This window comes from Rhinatrema bivittatum, chromosome 2 (genome assembly GCF_901001135.1).
Source record: "Rhinatrema bivittatum chromosome 2, aRhiBiv1.1, whole genome shotgun sequence".
Taxonomy (NCBI): Eukaryota; Metazoa; Chordata; class Amphibia; order Gymnophiona; family Rhinatrematidae; genus Rhinatrema; species Rhinatrema bivittatum.
The window spans coordinates 423,385,155-423,402,492 of NC_042616.1; the positions used below are offsets into that span (position 1 = coordinate 423,385,155).

The following is a 17,338-nucleotide window of genomic DNA, read 5'->3' on the forward strand; positions in this document are numbered from 1 at the left end:
TTGTGCACTGAGTAAAAAAGAATTTTCTCCAATTAGTTTTAAATGTGCCACTTGCTAACTTATGGAGTGCCTCCTAGTCCTTCTATTATCCGAAAGAGTAAATAATCAATTCACATTTACCCATTCTAGACCTCTCATGATTTCAAAGACCTCTATTATATCCCCCCTCAGCCGTCTTCTCTAAACTGAACAGCCCTAACCTCTTTAGCCTTTCCTCATAGGGGTGTTGTTCCATCCCCTTCTAATGGCCATTTATGACAAATCATAATTAAACTTCAGATACAATCATGTCTGCTAACAATCTTAATGCTGCTTTGAAAAATATATTTGCATAGATAGGTGGTAATTTAATGCTTTTCTAAATTTCTGGTAGTCCCTTTTTAATCATAGTCATGGCAGGGAATTCATAGATTTGGTGTGAGAGAGAAGCTTGATTCTTGTAATCTCTCATGGTGACAGATGATTCAGACGTTCATGCTGAGAAGAATGGAGTGATTGGACTGGAGAGTATGCTTCCTGTCAGTAATAAGACAACTCAGAAATTTGACAGAGTCCAGTAATCACACCAGTCTGCAGGTGTCAGATCTGCCCTAAAAGAACCAATGTAATTTTCATTCTTCAGCACCTCCAGACTTTGGAGCTTTACAGGAAAACATTTTTTCAGAATTGTGTGCTTCAGTCTCACATATCGTCCTATTAGATTTACATGATCAAATGTGTACATTCCATTTTGGCTCGGACAAAATTCTGAGTTTCTCCCTCAGGAGACTCTAGAAGAATTTGTTCACTTGCTCTGTATTGGTGAGGCATGTGGGTTACATCCAGTTTGCTCAGCCTAAATGCTTCTGAAACAGCATTGAGATCCTCTGCTATAGCTGTTGGTGCTTTCATGGTTATGAGGCTGAGGCTCTAGTGAAGACATGCAGGATAGGCTTGTAGAGATGCTTTGCAATAGAGGGGAACCTCATTAGGCACAAGTTAAAGAAGCAGTAGTTTTTATTAAAGACCACTGTTCTACACCTCTCAGCTACCACCTCCGAACCACCTTCTACATAAAGGAGACAGGGTGAACCATAGAGGAAACAGTCTTTTCCTTAGAAGAGATATTTTGTCCTTAACAGCAGAATTTGAGGCCTCAATGTATGCGAACACAAGTTCAAAACCTCATAAACAGCCCAGTAAAAACCAGAAATGAACTTTTAATTGATTCAGGGGCACTAGAATTCCAGTCTCTGTGCTAGACAGTGTATCTGTTGTAGGGAGGGTAAGATTTTACATAAATGGACTCTCATAACCTTGGATGACTGGATTTTTCGGATTATAAAAGAGGCTACAAATTATTTCTATTGAAAGCCTCACAGACCACCCAGCAAAGGAGTCATTTTATCACCTCCCTCACCAAGGATTGCCAGAACTGGAGCTCTGTTCCTTTACAGACCAAAGCAGTTGAACTTGTCTCACTGCAGGAAAGAGGGTGTGGATTTTACTCCAGTTTCTTCCTTATATGAAAGAAGAAAAGAGGATACTGTCCCATCCCTTCAAAGGTTATTTTGAACCAAATACCCTTTGAAGAAAAGGTTCAAGATTTCCCTAAGCATCATCATTCCCCCTCAACAAATGTTCCCTAGATCTTAAGGATGCATATACTCATATAGAAATACAGCCCATTTAAAAGATGTTTTTCAGATTTGTAGAAATGAAGCATCGCTTCTAGTACCACATATTGCCTTTTGGGCTGGCATCAACATCACAAGATTTCACAAAATGTTTTGCAGTCACTGCAGTATGTCTACACAGATTGGAGGTTTGTGTTTTCCTATTTAGACAATGGGTTGCTCAAGAGCAGAGTTCAGGCAGGGGCAAACAAATCCATGTACAATACTATCTGGATGCTGAAATCAGCTTCATTAAAAATTACCCCAAAATCAAACCTGAGCCCATTACCCCAATTGCAATTCACTGGGACTCAGCAAGACAAAACTCTGGTAAAAACGTTTCTCCCCACCTACAAAATCACTGACATAAGTGTTCATGATGAAGAGAATCATTCAGAATCAGCAGATAGCCTGGGACATGATGAGAATATTGGGCTTTATGACATCAAGTCTTAGTCCCCTGGCATGTCTCCTTATGAGGCAAGCCCAAAGGACCTTAAAGTCCCAATGTCATCAAGTCACTGAAGGAGCACATCAGTGTCGCAAGACTACCCAGGCATTCCCTATTTTGCTGGTTCTCCCATACCCTTTTGCCCTTGGCGTTACCCTTCCAAACTCTACCTCAACAAATGGTTCTAACAGATGTCTCCAACCTGGATTGGGGAGCTCATATACAAAGGCTTCCAACACAAAGCCCTTGGTAGTCTGTCCAATACAAAAAAAAAAAGGCACATCAAATTTTGGAACAATGGACTGTGTTGAATACTTTAAAGATTTTGAGATCAGGTAACCAACAAGATTGTTCTAATATAGAAATTCATGTTCTTCCTGAGCAAGCAACAGGAGAAGGATCACTCCTGCGTCAAGAGACTTGTCAGTATTTGGAACTTGGCCACTTCTCATAGGCCTAATGAGCCTCATACCTGCAATAAAAGAGAGCATCCTTGTAGATATTCTCAGTTGGATTTTAGACACCCCCCCCCACGAGACGAGAAGTTCCTGGATCAGGATGTAGCAAACAGGGTCTTTAATGAGGGGAGAGATCGGTTTGCCCCCATTCTGAGTGTAATATGCTAGCCATTTGTTCTAGGAGAAGATTAGAGAGCAGACTAGTATCAGATGCCCTCTCCCTTCATTGAGAGAGACGTCTTCTGTATTCATGTGCTATAATATTGCTGATACGAAAACCTTAATACTCATAGCACCTTATTACTCAAAACAAATGTTTTCCACACCTGCATGAGCTATACATCATGAATCTACTCAGCTTGGGCAATTGCTCAACATTGATCTCACAGAATCAACATCTAGTGTCTTAATCTCATAGCTTAAGTATTGAAAATGGTTCCTTTCGATTCTCTGACGTGTCTCAAGTCTGTTCTGTATTATGGAGAAATCCACCAGAAAATCTTATGGGTTGAAATGGAGAATGTTCTCCCATTTGGGGCTACCACATTGAATGAGGATTGCATATGCTGATGATCCTGGGAGTTATAATCATGGGAGCATAAGCTTCAAAGATTCAAAGATCTCCCCTCTTGCCATGCACAAAAACTGCTTGAATACCTTCTAAATCTCTTGATTCTGGCCTCAAAACCAAATCAGGATACATCTCAGTATGACTACTGCTAATCACCAGGAAGTAGAAGGAAACCCAATCTCTTTCCACCTTTTGTTGTCACACACATGTGGGGCATTGAATCCAACATCAGGCTACTCACTTTGTTAGGGACTTCAATGAGGTTCTTATCCATCTGAAGAAAGTGCCCTATAAGCCTCAAAACTCTTGTGAGCTTAAGTATCTGACCTAGAAGGTTATATTCGGTAGTGGTCACTTTGGCACAGAGAGTTTGTGAGTTCCAGGTTGTAGTGATTTCTCTTGTGTTTTACTAAATTTCATCATAACAGGGCGGTACTTCACATTCATCCTGCCTAAGATGGAGTCAGAATTGTACCTTAACAAGTTAATCATCCTATCAGCATTTTTCCCCAGGTCATACATTCATAAAGTTGAAAATGCCCTACACCATTTAAATTGTAAGAAAGCTTTCACTTTTGTAACTGGAGTGGACCAAACGCCCATAGAAGATCCACTCAATGTTTTTTCCTTTTGACCCAGTAGACTGGGGATTGCAGTAAACATAGTTTACAGTTCAATTGCATCTGCTTCTGTTTTGCCCAGGCAAATCTGCCTCTAGATGTGAATGTCAAGGATCAAAATGTTAAAATCATGGCAGCATCAGGTGGCCTCCACTGAAAATTTGTAAGGCTGTGATATCTAGTTCAGTCCATATATTCACATCCCATTATCTTTTGGACACAGACTTCTGACATAGGCTTTGTTAATCTGACCTCTCTAATCTGTTCAAGTGGTAGAATACAGCTCCATCCTCTATTAAGGCTCATTTTATTATTTTGGATTGCCTTCCTTGTTAAATAAATGTCTTGGCCTGTTGATGGTTGATTCGTCTATTTTGTTTTTTGTTTTTTTGTTGAAAGCAACCCTGAAAAAAGGATTCCTTTCTACTGTGTGATTAGCTAAGAATTCCCACGTGTGACTGATCTATCCTGCTTGACCTTGGAAAAAGCAAAGTTGCTTATCTATAACAGGTGTTCTCCAATAACACAGGATAACCAATTACACATACTTTCCTTTATGAAGAGAGTAGCTTAACAGAAAATCCCACACATGCTCAGAAAAGCTTTTTCAATAGGCTTTGGAAGATGCTTCTCCTTGGTGCAGTTGGATAACATCACCCACACATGTGACCAGTTATCTTGCTGTCTTCAGAACACCTGTTACAGGTAAGCAAATTTTCTTTCTTGTCTCTACAATTCCCATAGATGCCTTATAATACTTGACAGCATTTGAAACCCATGTCTCTCTTCTATGAGCACCTACTTCTAACCTTTGAGTCAATTGATTGTTCCTTTTCTGTTTACTTAATAATAATATAAGAAACTTTATTAAATTGCATTTAATACTGTTTTGCAGGCTAGCAATCATGGTTTGTTTGGAAACAGCGTGGCACAATCCAGAGGCATGCATACTCCGATGCAGCCTTTAAATTCTTCCCCCAGTCTCCGGGCGCAAGTGCCTCCCCAGTTCCTTTCTCCACAGGTATGCTAGACCTATAGGTTATGGTGCACTGTTGCATGAGTTGTACTCTTCTGACATTGACTTCCAAAAAAAAAAAGCACATTTTCTTAACTTATTGTTGAAATATAGTACGTAGTATATCAACAAAACAAACTTTCATTGCTGACTTCTAGCATATTTTTTATAATTTCATGAACACTGATTTCATTTTTTAGGATAAGACTTTAGTGAAGCTTAGTTAGGATTGATTACTCAATCACCACTAAAAAGGCCACACCCTATCCTGGGCCACCTCTCTATCTCTCCAAACCCACAAACCTCTCATGAAGCTGTTTCAGTCCTAGATCCTACTGTGGAAGAAGCAGGTTGTGTAGGAACGCAGGCTAGGGACTGACCTAATGCACAATGCTAGGACCCTTTGTCTCCTTTGTACTTCAGTCCCTGGTCCATGCTCCTTCACAACCTGCTGCCACATACAGATCCAAGAACAGACCCGCTTTAATAGAGAGAAGTTCAGCAGGGGGAAGGAGATAGGTGAAGGATAAAGTCTGAGCATGAAGAGGTCAGCACTGGCATGGGTATGGTGGAGAGGAAGAGAAGAACCCTGTAGGAGATTGTGTGGTTTATGGAGAGAGGCTTGGAGGTCCATGAATCGAGAGAGATTTCTGCTGTTGAGAAGCAAGTGGTTTGTAGAATGCTGGTCACTGGCATTCCTTAATCAAATTGGCCAGGCCAGCCAAATACTGACCAGAGGAGACCCTAAGTTTAGTGTATTCATCTTAAAAGGATTTTATAGAAGTGATATGTAACCATTAAGTGAGCCATGGCTTTGAGCTATATCAAGTGTTTCCTGTAAGCCTTAAAATAAGTGTTCCATTTAAAAAAAAAAAAAAAAAAACTTTTTTTTTAACATACTATATTGTATTACACTGTTTTAAAATTTTATAAGCAAAAGGCCATACTAAGGCCTGGATTCACTAATGCCGCAAGGCTTAGTGAATCCCGGCGCTAACGGAGGAGCGGTCCTGCACTAGCTGGCAGCAATCGCACCTCCATGGTGTGATCGCTGCCGGCATCGCACCGAATAACTACACCATAAACGGTGTAGTTATTCGGTGCAAACTAGGCAGTGATACAGCATCTTACTGTTTCACTGTCTGCACAGAATCGGCCCAGGTGACACCCCGACTCCTCCTCTTCAGGGGCTGACTCTGCCCCGATGCAGCTAGCGCAGGCCTAAAAAGCATTAGGTCAAGCATCGCATGTACAACAGTGGTGTAAGAGCAGGAAGGGGCTAGTCTGAAATATATTTCGATAAAAAGCACACTGGTCCTTTTTTAGAAGCAGGTTTTTGATCATCCTGTCAATTTTAAACTTACATCTATCTAGGCATCTGTACTTTGTACAAGGGGGGAAGGAGTGGATTTAAAATTGTAGCTGTATTTTTTATATCACTTTATAGTGTTTCACTAATGTCTACAGTCACCTTGACAATTCATGAAGCATATTGATTTGACAAATTCTAAAATTTGTTTGAAGATCATACAGAATCCCTTTATTTGGGAGAGGTATAGTGTTTGTATGTAATGTATGCCTGTTAATGGCAGATAAGGCCTGCGTGGTCCAACTATACTACATATACAGTCTTGGCCAGCAAATGATCTGAAACTTTAAGGACTTCACCTGGCCTAAAAAATGAGAAATTTAGGCTGATTCCACTGGGTGTCCCTTCTTTGGTCGTCATAATATGGTGCAATTGTAGATAATTCAACTGGAACAGTCCAGAATGTGAGATGTCTTCCAACCAGCATATGAGACAGAACAACTTTTATAGCAGGTGAGCCACTATCTGATAAATATCCCAGAACTACTGCTCAGATCCACTTTTTGGTTCTTTCACAGCAGAAGGAAAATCAAGAGAGGATCTTTGAAAATGTTAATGGAAATCTCCTACGATCCAGAGAGCAAAGTGTGAAGAAGTGTTTTGTGTAGAATGCCATGGCTAAATTAAATAATGCCTGGCCATTAGCATACCATAAACATGCCCTTATCTTTTTAAAGCTTAGCAATATAGTGAGTGGAACTGACAGCATAAATGGCAGCATGGTGTGCTGTGCTAAAATAGCACAGAATGTTTACTGTTCGTGAAAGCCATTATGAAAGTCATGAGTGGTGCGTGGATTTATCTGTACAGCAGAAAATGCAAGAGACAAACTGAAATAAGGTAATTGTTTGAGAGAGGCTGCTAAATAGCTAAAAATTAAGTAAATGCAGTAAAAGAGTGATTCAGAGAGCCCTCAAAATTAGTTAAAAGTGAAAGCAATCAATTTAAAGAACTATTCTATGTGCTAGAGAAACTGGCCACTATAGGAAGTATGTGTAGCTTTTGCATAGACTAAAGCAATGTTTTCCTAGCATGTAGCAGATGGACTCAGGACCAATGGGTATAGTGTGCTCCTGGTAGCAGTTGGCGACGGATCAGATTTCAATCTGACATCAGCCCTAGTACATATACCCCTGCAGGACGCCATGCTCTTCAGTATTTTCCGTCTCCATAGCAGTTCGGGACTCTATACACGCTTGCACAGCATTAGAGTATTCTAACCAAAGAAATCGAAAACAAAGAAGAAAACTTACCTCTACAGACGAGCCCTGCCCTCCTGCGGTGATACCTACGGGTCCCTCCCCCAGTTGAGATTCCTGAGGTGATTTCCATGATCCCTCAGAGGTAGGTCTCGGTCCAGCAGCTGGCCCCTGGTGTGGACTTAGCCCCCGGCATCAGGTGCAGCTGAGAGGCAGCGGGTGCAAATTCGAGCATGGCAGTGAAGGTACTTTTCCCTCTCCCCCCGCAGCCGGAGACCGCCCGGAATGAGACCGGGAAACGCCGAGACAAGGTAAGGTAGAAAACTTCTTAAAAGTCTCCGGTCCCTGAGGCTCGAATAGCCGCACAGGCTATCCCCGCCGACCTGGATCCTGCTCACCACGGATGCGAGTCTACGAGGGTGGGGAGCCCACTGCCAGGAACTGACCGCCCAGGGGCAATGGGACAAGGAAGAGTCGTGATGAAACATCAACTGACTGGAAGCACGGGCAGTCAGGCTAGCCTGCCTATAATTCAGCCACAGATTCTGGGGCGAATTGGTCAGTCATGTCGGACAATGCCACAACAGTGGCCTACATCAACCGCCAGGGAGGAATCAGAAGCCAACAGATGTCCCTGGAAATAGACCCCCTAATGGCGTGGGCGAAATCAAATCTACAAGAGATCTCAGCCGCCCACATCGCAGGAAAAGTCAATATCACTGCGGATTACCTCAGCAGAGAAAGTCTAGACCCAGGGAATGGAGGCTGTCGAACACAGCCTTCCAGTTGATAGTAAACCGCTGGGGAACACCAGCCATGGACCTCCTGGCAAGCTGGGCAAACGCCCAAGTTCCCAACTTCTTCAGTCGCAGACGGGAACCACAATCCCAAGGGATAGATGCTCTCGTCCAGACCTGGCCACAGGAATCCTGCTATACACCTTCCCACCATGGCCACTACTGGGTGGAATCATCCGCAAGATAGAACACCACAGGGGACCAGTACTTCTAGTTGCCCCGGACTGGCCAAGAAGGCCGTGGTACGCAGACATGCGAAGACTACTGACAGGGAGCCCTCTCCCTCTACCTCCTCACAGGGATCTGCTCCAACAAGGCCCGATCCTCCAAGAAGACCCAACTCTATTCTCTCTTACGGTCTGGCCATTGAGAGGACATGCCTGAAGAAGAGCGGATACTCGGGGGCGGTGATTGACACTCTGCTCCGAGCACGCAAGTTTTTCGCATCTCTAACCTACATACAAATATGGAGAATATTCGAAGCCTGGTGTGAAGACCACGACATCCTCCCGCGGACAGTCAAAATTCCCACGATTCTGGAATTCCTGCAGAACGGCTTACAGAAGGGGTTGTGTCTCAACTCCAAGGTGCAGGTGGCCGTGTTGGCCTGCTACAGAGCTAAGGTGGGGGGCGGCAGCATAGCCTCTCATCCGGTCGTCTCCCGCTTCCTGAAAGTGGGTCAAACAGATCTGACCACCCCTAAAGTGGCCGGTACCTTTATGGAATCTCAATCTAGTCCTAGACTTCCTAGCAGGAGCCTCCTTCAGACTCACCCGTGGTCTGTCCCCCCGACTACTAACATTGAAGACTGCATTTCTAGTGGCAGTCTGCTCGGCCCGTCGCATCTCCGAGCTTCAAGCACTGTCCTGTCGAGAACCCTTCCTCAGGTTCACACCAGGATCCATACAGCTACGCACGGTCCCCTCCTTCCTCCCAAAAGTGGTTTCTCCCTTCCATCTAAACCAAACCATGTCGCTGCCATCACCAGACGAGCACAAGGACTCAGAAGAATCTCGCCGCCTTCGCCATCTTAACATCGGCAGACTCCTACTCCGATATCTGGAAAGGTGGGAATCCGTACAAAAGATGGACCACCTCTTCGTCCTTCACAGCGGGAAGAAACAAGGGAAAGTGGCCTCATGGGCAACCATAGCCCGCTGGATCAAAGAAGTTATCAAGGCGGCCTATGTAGAGGCAGGCAAGCCTCCACCTCTAGAAGTCAAGGCCCATTCCACTAGAACCCAGGCAGTGTCCTGGGCGGAAACCAAAATGCTGTCACCCGCCGAGATCTGTCGGGCGGCGACATGGTCCTCCAGTCATACCTTCTCTAGGTTCTACCACCTGGATGTTCAGGCTTGGGAGGACACAGCATTCACAAGGGCAGTACTAAGTGGGCCACGGGCAGCCTCCCACCCGGTTCGGCAGTAGCTTTTATATATCCCATTGGTCCTGAGTCCATCTACACACTAGGAAATGGAGGAATTACTTACCTGATAATTTCATTTTCCTTAGTGTAGACAGATGGACTCAGCATCCCGCCCACGGCTGCCGACAATCACGGAAACCTTGGGGGACAATCCCTGAGAGTAAGACAAACACGGGTAAGCCAAGCTTCCCTCTAATTAGGACACCCATACCTACCAGGTGTCTGTGTTTCTCGGTTGAGTGCACTGGTGGTCTCCAGCTATATCCACATCAACCAGTTCAAGTTAACCGACGTGATATGTACTAGTACAGGAACATCGGTATATAAAAGCCTTAAATAAATAAATAAAATAAAATAAGTTAAAGTTAACCAAGTTAATCGTTATTCAGTCACACACACATCCACAATTGCTTTTCGAAGAGAATACTGAAGAGCATAGCATCCTGCAGGGGTATATGTACTAGGGCTGACGTCAGATTGAAATCTGATCTATCTCCAACTGCTATCAGGAGTACACTATACCATTGGTCCTGAGTCCATCTGTCTACACTAAGGAAAACGAAATTATCAGGTAAGTAATTTCTCCATTATAAAACTTTTGAATTCCAAGGAGCGGCTATCTAACTTCCTTAAATTCTGCAGACTAGTAGAGTGAGGGGGGCCCCCTGAAAATTAAAGAGCAAGGGATGGGGAATATACTCCTTCCCCCACCTGCCCTTTAATGTGATGGGTCATCCCTGCAGCTAGCCGATCTGTCACTTTAAAATTTTCTAAAGATGTTAAAAAAAAAATACACTCCCCCCCCCCTTATCTCTCTCAGCCAGCCAACAATAATGTCCTCAGAGAAAAAAAATTCCTCCTCCTTTCTCTCTGAGCCAACTACCAAGTTCATTGAAAAGGGCTTGGGATGAATACAGAGGATCTCTAGTGGTTAAAGTCTGGAATTGAAGATAAAGGGTAATCTGCATGAGCAGCAATAACCCATTTAAAAGAAAAAAAAAACTTTCTCCCAGAACAAGCAGGATGGTAGTCCTCACAGAGGACAGATGGGTGACATCAGATGGAGCCCTGTCACGGAATACTTTTGTCAAAATATCTAGAACTTTGACTGGCACACTGCGCATGCCCAGCATGCCACTAACCCAGTGGCCACACGGGGTCCCCGTTCAGTCTTTTTTTTTTTTTCCACGCAGCAGTTGCCTCGCTGTTTTTAGGAGCTCTGAGAATTTTCCTCAACTTTCCTCACGGAAAATTTGAAGTTTATCTTCATTTCTCCCCCTCACCAGGGTCCTCCATCGCACTCCGCCTCCTCAGACGCTCGGTAAGTGCGTTCCGCATTTTGCGGTCGGTTCCCAGCGACATACCCTTTGTGGTCTGACAGCCACTGTGCCACTTTTTTTCAACATAGCAACCGGGTTTAGGAAGTGCCCCGAGTGTCCGCGGACTATGTCCATAATGGACCCGCACGATGTCTGTTTTGTGCCTCAGGCCTTCCCACGACATCCGTCGCTGTCCAAGTTGTGTGCAGATGATCCCCAAAGGCCTGCGCGCCCGACTGGAAAAGATGGAGCATTTTTTTGCCTCAAAACGCTCTGCTCCATCAACTCCGGTGCAGGGTGTGCTGAGTCAAGGAGGCCCATCTACCTCCGGACCCCTCTCTGTTGTCACCCCGCCAGGAAGGGACCGTGCAACGGGTCACCGATGTCGACCCATTCCAAAACCTGTGTCTTCGTCCTCTGTGCCAGAGAAAGAGCGGGCTGAGCACTGTGGGAAACATAGTCATCGGCACAGACGTGCATCCCCATCCAGTGCCGGCACCGACACCACAGCAACATCAGCTTTGATCGAGCTGCCCCTGAAGATGGTCTGGGGAGAGGAACCCCCAGCCTCCTCTGGACCCAGGACCCTGAGGTGTTCCCTCACGAACTCCTGTGCAGGCTTCGGGAACGCCTAGCCTGCCTCCTACCTCAGGTGCAGTGTTATCCACTCCAGCCTTTAGGGAGGAATTGGACTGATTAATTCAACAGGCAGTGCTGAATGCCCTCCCGGGGCTTACAATCGGCACCGGAACCTGCACCCTCAATGTTGGAACCGCTCCTCAAGTGTTTGGACACCCTCATCGGTGCCCTACTGACTCAACCCACTCCATCGGATCCGTTTGCACAGAGTCAACCACCGATGCCCCTCACCCTGATTCCGATTCCAATTATGGGTTCCTTGGAGGAGGAAGATTCGGCCCCTGGCCCAGCCCCTGCATGGGACCTGCCAATGCCGGAACCCATTCCAGGGCCATCAGGTCTATCGGTGCCTCAGCGCACCTCACTAACCTCGGTGTCCTTAGTGTCGGCACCGCCTCCTTCGAAGCCGGTGCCACCTGCCTCGATGCCACCTCACCATCCATTGGTACCGCCTTCCCGCCCTCTCTGGCTTGGTGTTTTCCCTCCATCTGGAGGTCTGGTTGGTGAAGAGGAGACTCCCTATGATCCATGGGTCGATGCATCCTCTGACCACTCCTCACAAGCTTCTGAGGAATTTCTCTGAGCCTTTGCCCCTGGAAGAAAGGCATCATTCCCTCTGGAGGACCTCTCCTTTGTCAGTTTTGTCAAGGAGATGTCTGAAACTATTCCTTTCCAACTTGTAACGGAGGACGACGCTCGGCACAAAATGCTGGAGGTTTTACAATTTGTAGATGCCCCAAAAGAGGTTACGCAATACCAGTGCACAAAGTTCTTCTCGACCTCTTGCACTGCCTCTGGGGAACACCCAAGTACTGTGTCTCCAGTCAATAGAAAGACCGATGCCACGTACCTGCTATAAGTTCTGGGATTTCAAAAGAGCCAATTGCCCCACCATTCTGTGGTTGTGGAATCTGCCCCTCCTGGAAAGGAACAGAAAGCATTGGATGCTTTAGAGCACAGAGTGTTTCAAGGGTTGATGTTAGTTGCTTGCATAGCAGCGTACCAACTCTACATGACCCACTATAACAGGAATCTCTGGAAGCAAGTCCAGGAATTCTCAGAAACCCTACCTTAGCAATTCCAAGAGGGCCTAACATCCATCCTCCAGAAAGGATTAGAGGTGGGGAAACATGAGATCAGAGCAGCCTATGACTCTTTCGAGACAGCGTCCAGAGTCTCTGCAGCCGGAATTAGTGCCAGACGCTGGGCCTGGCTCAAAGCCTCGGATCTATACTCAGAGAGGTGCAGGACAAATTAACTGATCTCCCTTGTACAGGAGAGAACTTGTTTGGGGACAAAATCTAGGACGCAGTGGCCCAGCTTAAGGATCATCATGAAACCCTGCTTCAGCTATCCACTATCACCTCAGATGCCCCTTCCAGAGCCCGCAGGGGCCCATGTAGGAACACTAGGAAACAATTTTACAGACCACGAAGGTACTACCCTCCTGCATCCCGGGCTCGGACAGCTCGGCCCCCTCAGAGGCCAAACTCGTCAAGAGAACTCCTAGAGTGCAGCCAGCTCCCCAAGCTGGACCTGCAGCTGGTTTTTGACTCATCCAGAGAGCAACAGTCCGTCCCCCGTCCCCACAACCCAACTTACCAGTGGGAGGCTGCCTCTGCCACGTCGCAGCCAACTGGCACCCAATTACCACCAACCGATGGGTATTGTCCATCATAAATATATATATATATACAAGCCGTTAAGCCCGTAACAACGGGCTACATTAAAATTTTTTTTTTTGGTCCATTTCCTTTCCACAGCCCTCCCCACCCACCGCTCGCTCTCTCACCGCCCCCCACACCTGCCCGATCGATCTCACTACCTACCCCTACACCTCTAACATCCCCCAAATCCGCTTCTCTTCCCTCCCCCCACCTCCCTCCTCTCTCCTCCTCTCTCCCCACCTCACTCCCTCCCTCCCCTACCTACTCTCCCCCCCTCCCTCCCACCTCACTCTCCCCACTCCCTCCACCTCCACTCTCCTCCCTCCCCCCCCCCTCCCTCCCACCTCACTCTCCTCCCAGCTCATCCACAACCAGCAGACAGGGGCTGTCCCTCCCGCGCGCGCGCCGCTGCCGTTACTGCTCCTCCCTGCCTCTCGCACGCTGCCGCCGCTACTGCTCCTCCTGCCTCTCTCTCTCGTACGCGCGCGCGTCGCCGCCACTATTGCTCCTCCCTGGCGCGCGCGCGCGTCGCCGCCACAACTACTGCTCGTCGTCGTCGTCGTCGTCGTCGTCGTCGCCGCCACCGCCGCCGGTCCTGCTCGCTGCCGGTCCTGCTTCTAAGGAGCAGGCGCCATTTTTTTTCCTGACACGCTGCGCGCGCATGCGCAGTAGAGCTGCTCTCTACTGCGCATTTGCGGCACGTCGGTCAAGCTTCGTTTATTAGTATAGATAGAGAGAGAGAGAGAAATATCAAATAATTGGCGACCTACTTATACAAATAGGGTCTCAACAAAAATAGAAAACTACAAATAGCATAACATGAGTCCCCCTCATAGTACTTGAAATAAAAAAAAATTGTTTTAAAACACTATATATATATGTGTGTGTGTGTATGAAAAATAAAGAAAACTTGTTATAACTAAACAGCATTTATTCAATTTTATGTTTTTGGGAAATGTTCAATATGTATTAACAGATATGTTATGAATAATTATTTAAAAAAAAATTTCATACATACCACTCACACACTCACAACCTAATTATAAAATCATATAATGAAAGCATTAGAGAAGAAATGCACTTTGTGCCAAAATGTCAGTTATAAGAAACTTGCCCAATATTTCACAATATAGGAGTCTTATCTCACTGCTAATAGTGAGCATTAAAATTCATCGATAAGTCACACCTTTATGAAGCAGATGTTTATTTGAAAATCTGATTCATCAGTTGTGAACTTTTGTACTTCATATGACCAATATTCGGGTTAAATGAACACTGCAAGACACTATATACAGATTTAGTTTTGTATAGCAAGTATAGATCTTTACTATAGTTAATTGAACACAGTGAAAAGTATAAAGGTGACAATTAGGATTAATGACTAGGGTAAGGTAAAAAAGTTATTTTTCAGCTTTGGAAAATTAACTGCAACAGAGTAGCATACTGGGACTATTGATCAGAAAAAAAGCTCACCTGCTGCAAATGTTCTGTCTCTATTTACTGAACCAGAAAACATCTCATGCTCTAGACTGTTCTGGAGAAACTGAGAACTCAAATCATCAGGTAAGAAATATTGTTCTTGTCAAGCTTTGCAGACAAAAAGAAATTTACTTAATATATTTTTGTGGCTGTCTGTTCCATGTAGGTTTCTGCTTCCATGCTTAAACAATTCCCAAATAGTGGCTTGAATCCAGGTCTCTTCAATATGGGACTCCAGCTTTCTCCTCAACAGATTGCTATGCTGAGCCAACTGCCCCAGATTCCACAGTTTCAACTGGTAAGCAACATCCAGTTTCACTATTAGTAACTTTTGTTTCTCTATTGACAAACACATGAATTAACCATTATGCATGGAGTAATGTCATCTGAGGGCACCAATATGGACTGAGTTGTCAGAGCTCAGTAAAGACTTCACTGAGCATGTGCTGGAGTTCCCACACACACATGCTGCCTTGTGAGCTCATCAGTTCAACCAAGCTATTGCATGGACATGTCCCAGTCTCTCTTGAATTTCTTTCAAACTTAGGCGCGCTAGATGCTGTTTACTTCATTGCTTAGGGGCGCTTGGTGCTGTTTACCTCATTGCTTTCTTTTCTGTCACTGCCTCGGCAGCCCCTTAAACAGTACTTTTAAGTTCTAAAAACTTTCTTGGTCCCACAAGTATGTGGAAACTCACCAACCTCCAAGTGATGCCGGCCTCCAGATCCGCTTTAGGTCAAGGTTTGAGTATGGTGCAGAGAAATGTGCCTAAGCAGCATAGGGGACCCATTTTGGAACCATCCCCCTCAGAGCCAAAGAGAAGTTAGGCACCATTGGCATAGGTCTCCATTGGAGTGGGCCCTCCTTGACACAAACCTCATCAGTGCAAGTGTTGTCTTCATTCATTGTTAAGAAGATTCCCCATGTTGCTGAGCCATCTGTTTTATCTGGACCCAGGGTGTTAGCGCAGAGTTTACATTCCAAGGTGCAGTCTACACGCTTGGTACGGCAGCTCATGGCTCTTATCAGTGATTTCGGAGCAGTGTGTTTTAGCACCTACATCCAAGTATCCTGTGTTGGATGTCATGGCTTTGAAAGAGCCACTGGCAAGGTGCTAGTTGATAGTAATTGTTGATGCAACCAGCACAGAACACCTCAGAGCTGGCTACCTTTACAACAGGAGCAGCTATGGCACCAGGTTTCCCGTCAGCTTTACCTGCAATATGGATTGAGGGTGAGCCGATCCAGGTTTCTGAAGTCTCGTTCAAATCTAGCTCAAAGACGAAATAAAGAAAACTGTAAATAAATAAAGGGTTCCCCAATCAGTAATAGTCCAGTTACCGGAGCTAGTGAAAAATGTGTTTTGCCTTTTAAGCTCTGAGGACAGAAGAGGCAGATTAGAACCTCTCCTGATCAAGATGAAGAGAATTTTCCCAAAGCTTCTAGCAGTGGGAGTAAGTCCTCACCATGGGATGGTGGATTCTTCTCCTGTAAGGAAGTCTCTTCTTGAAACGGAAGGTGTAGTAGTGTACTTTTTGTGCTCGGAGTTTCTCCAATATGTTTCCCCTTTGGTGCAGTGGGTTCTCTGCTTCCATCAGCTTTATCATTATCAGGGTCGTGGTTTAGTATTCCTCTATGGTTAGGGAATGAAGATGACTCCATGGAGATTCTATGTGATCTCTTTCCAGACTTACCAAAGCATATTTCCCCTCTGGAGTAACTCTTGTTACTCCAGTAACTTGGATAAGCTAGCAAAGATTCTGTCAAGAAAGAAAAAGACCTGAGCTCAAATGTCTTTGGGCTCTTTAAGTTTCTTCAATCTTCAGTGGATTCTGTGGCTATCTTTGTTCACATACTTCTTCAGTACCTTCATATAAGCATATGGTGAGCACCTACATTGCGCCTTCCAATGGTCTAGAAACTGGACTCGAAAAATAGAGTGCAGGTCTCCACTGAATTTGGGGCAGTCCAATTACTGCACCACTCCATAGTGGTGGAATTTGCATTGAAGTGCTCTAAGTGCAGTCCTGCTCACTCTCATGTCCTGATGGAATGATCTGAGGGTTTTGGATGCATTTCAGAAGAAAGTCTTCCAGGTTCTATGCTGAGTGCCCAGATTATGGCTCCCCAACTCTATAAGATGCACTGTTTGCCCAAATGTGTCCAGAGGCTAAAACCCTTGATGGAATCATCAGACCCAGACCAGGTGGTCTTCTGGCAAGCAGTGAAATACATAAAGGAATGTGAGACACCTTATCTTTTCCATTTTCAAAGTGATGATGCTACTGCCAGGACTTCGATTTCTGTATGGGATCAAAGGCGTGCATAGTTGCAGGCCAGCAGCCTTCAAGAGGATGTGCCTGATCATGAATGTGCCCTGTACGGGGGACATCTGTTGACAAATTCCATCTTGCAACTTTTCTCAGTGTGGATCTCTCAGGCCCAGGCATATAGAAATATGAAATTGAAGTATGACTTATCTTCCCATCTGAAATGGAAGATTCAAATCAAAAAAATGTGTGCCAACAGGGTCAGTCTTCTAAGGTTTGAGGAAAAAGTTCTAATTCTGCCGACTGTATGAGGGAGAGAAATCTTCCTCACCCTCTTCCTCCCACAGCACTGTCTGTCAAGAGACAGCATCTTCCTAGTAGGCCACAATGCATGTAGGACTTC

The 17,338-nt window shown here is 45.4% G+C and overlaps 1 protein-coding gene across 1 annotated transcript in view; it reads left to right on the forward strand.

Annotated features, from left to right (window-relative positions):
* The window catches only part of TNRC6B (trinucleotide repeat containing adaptor 6B), an 877,462-nt gene that overhangs the window by 612,216 nt on the left and 247,908 nt on the right, over window positions 1-17,338 (forward strand). Inside the window, exons 15-16 of the mRNA XM_029590231.1 lie at window positions 4,651-4,776; window positions 14,832-14,963. Coding sequence (XP_029446091.1) covers window positions 4,651-4,776; window positions 14,832-14,963 — 258 coding nt within the window. The remainder of the gene's footprint in view (window positions 1-4,650; window positions 4,777-14,831; window positions 14,964-17,338) is intronic.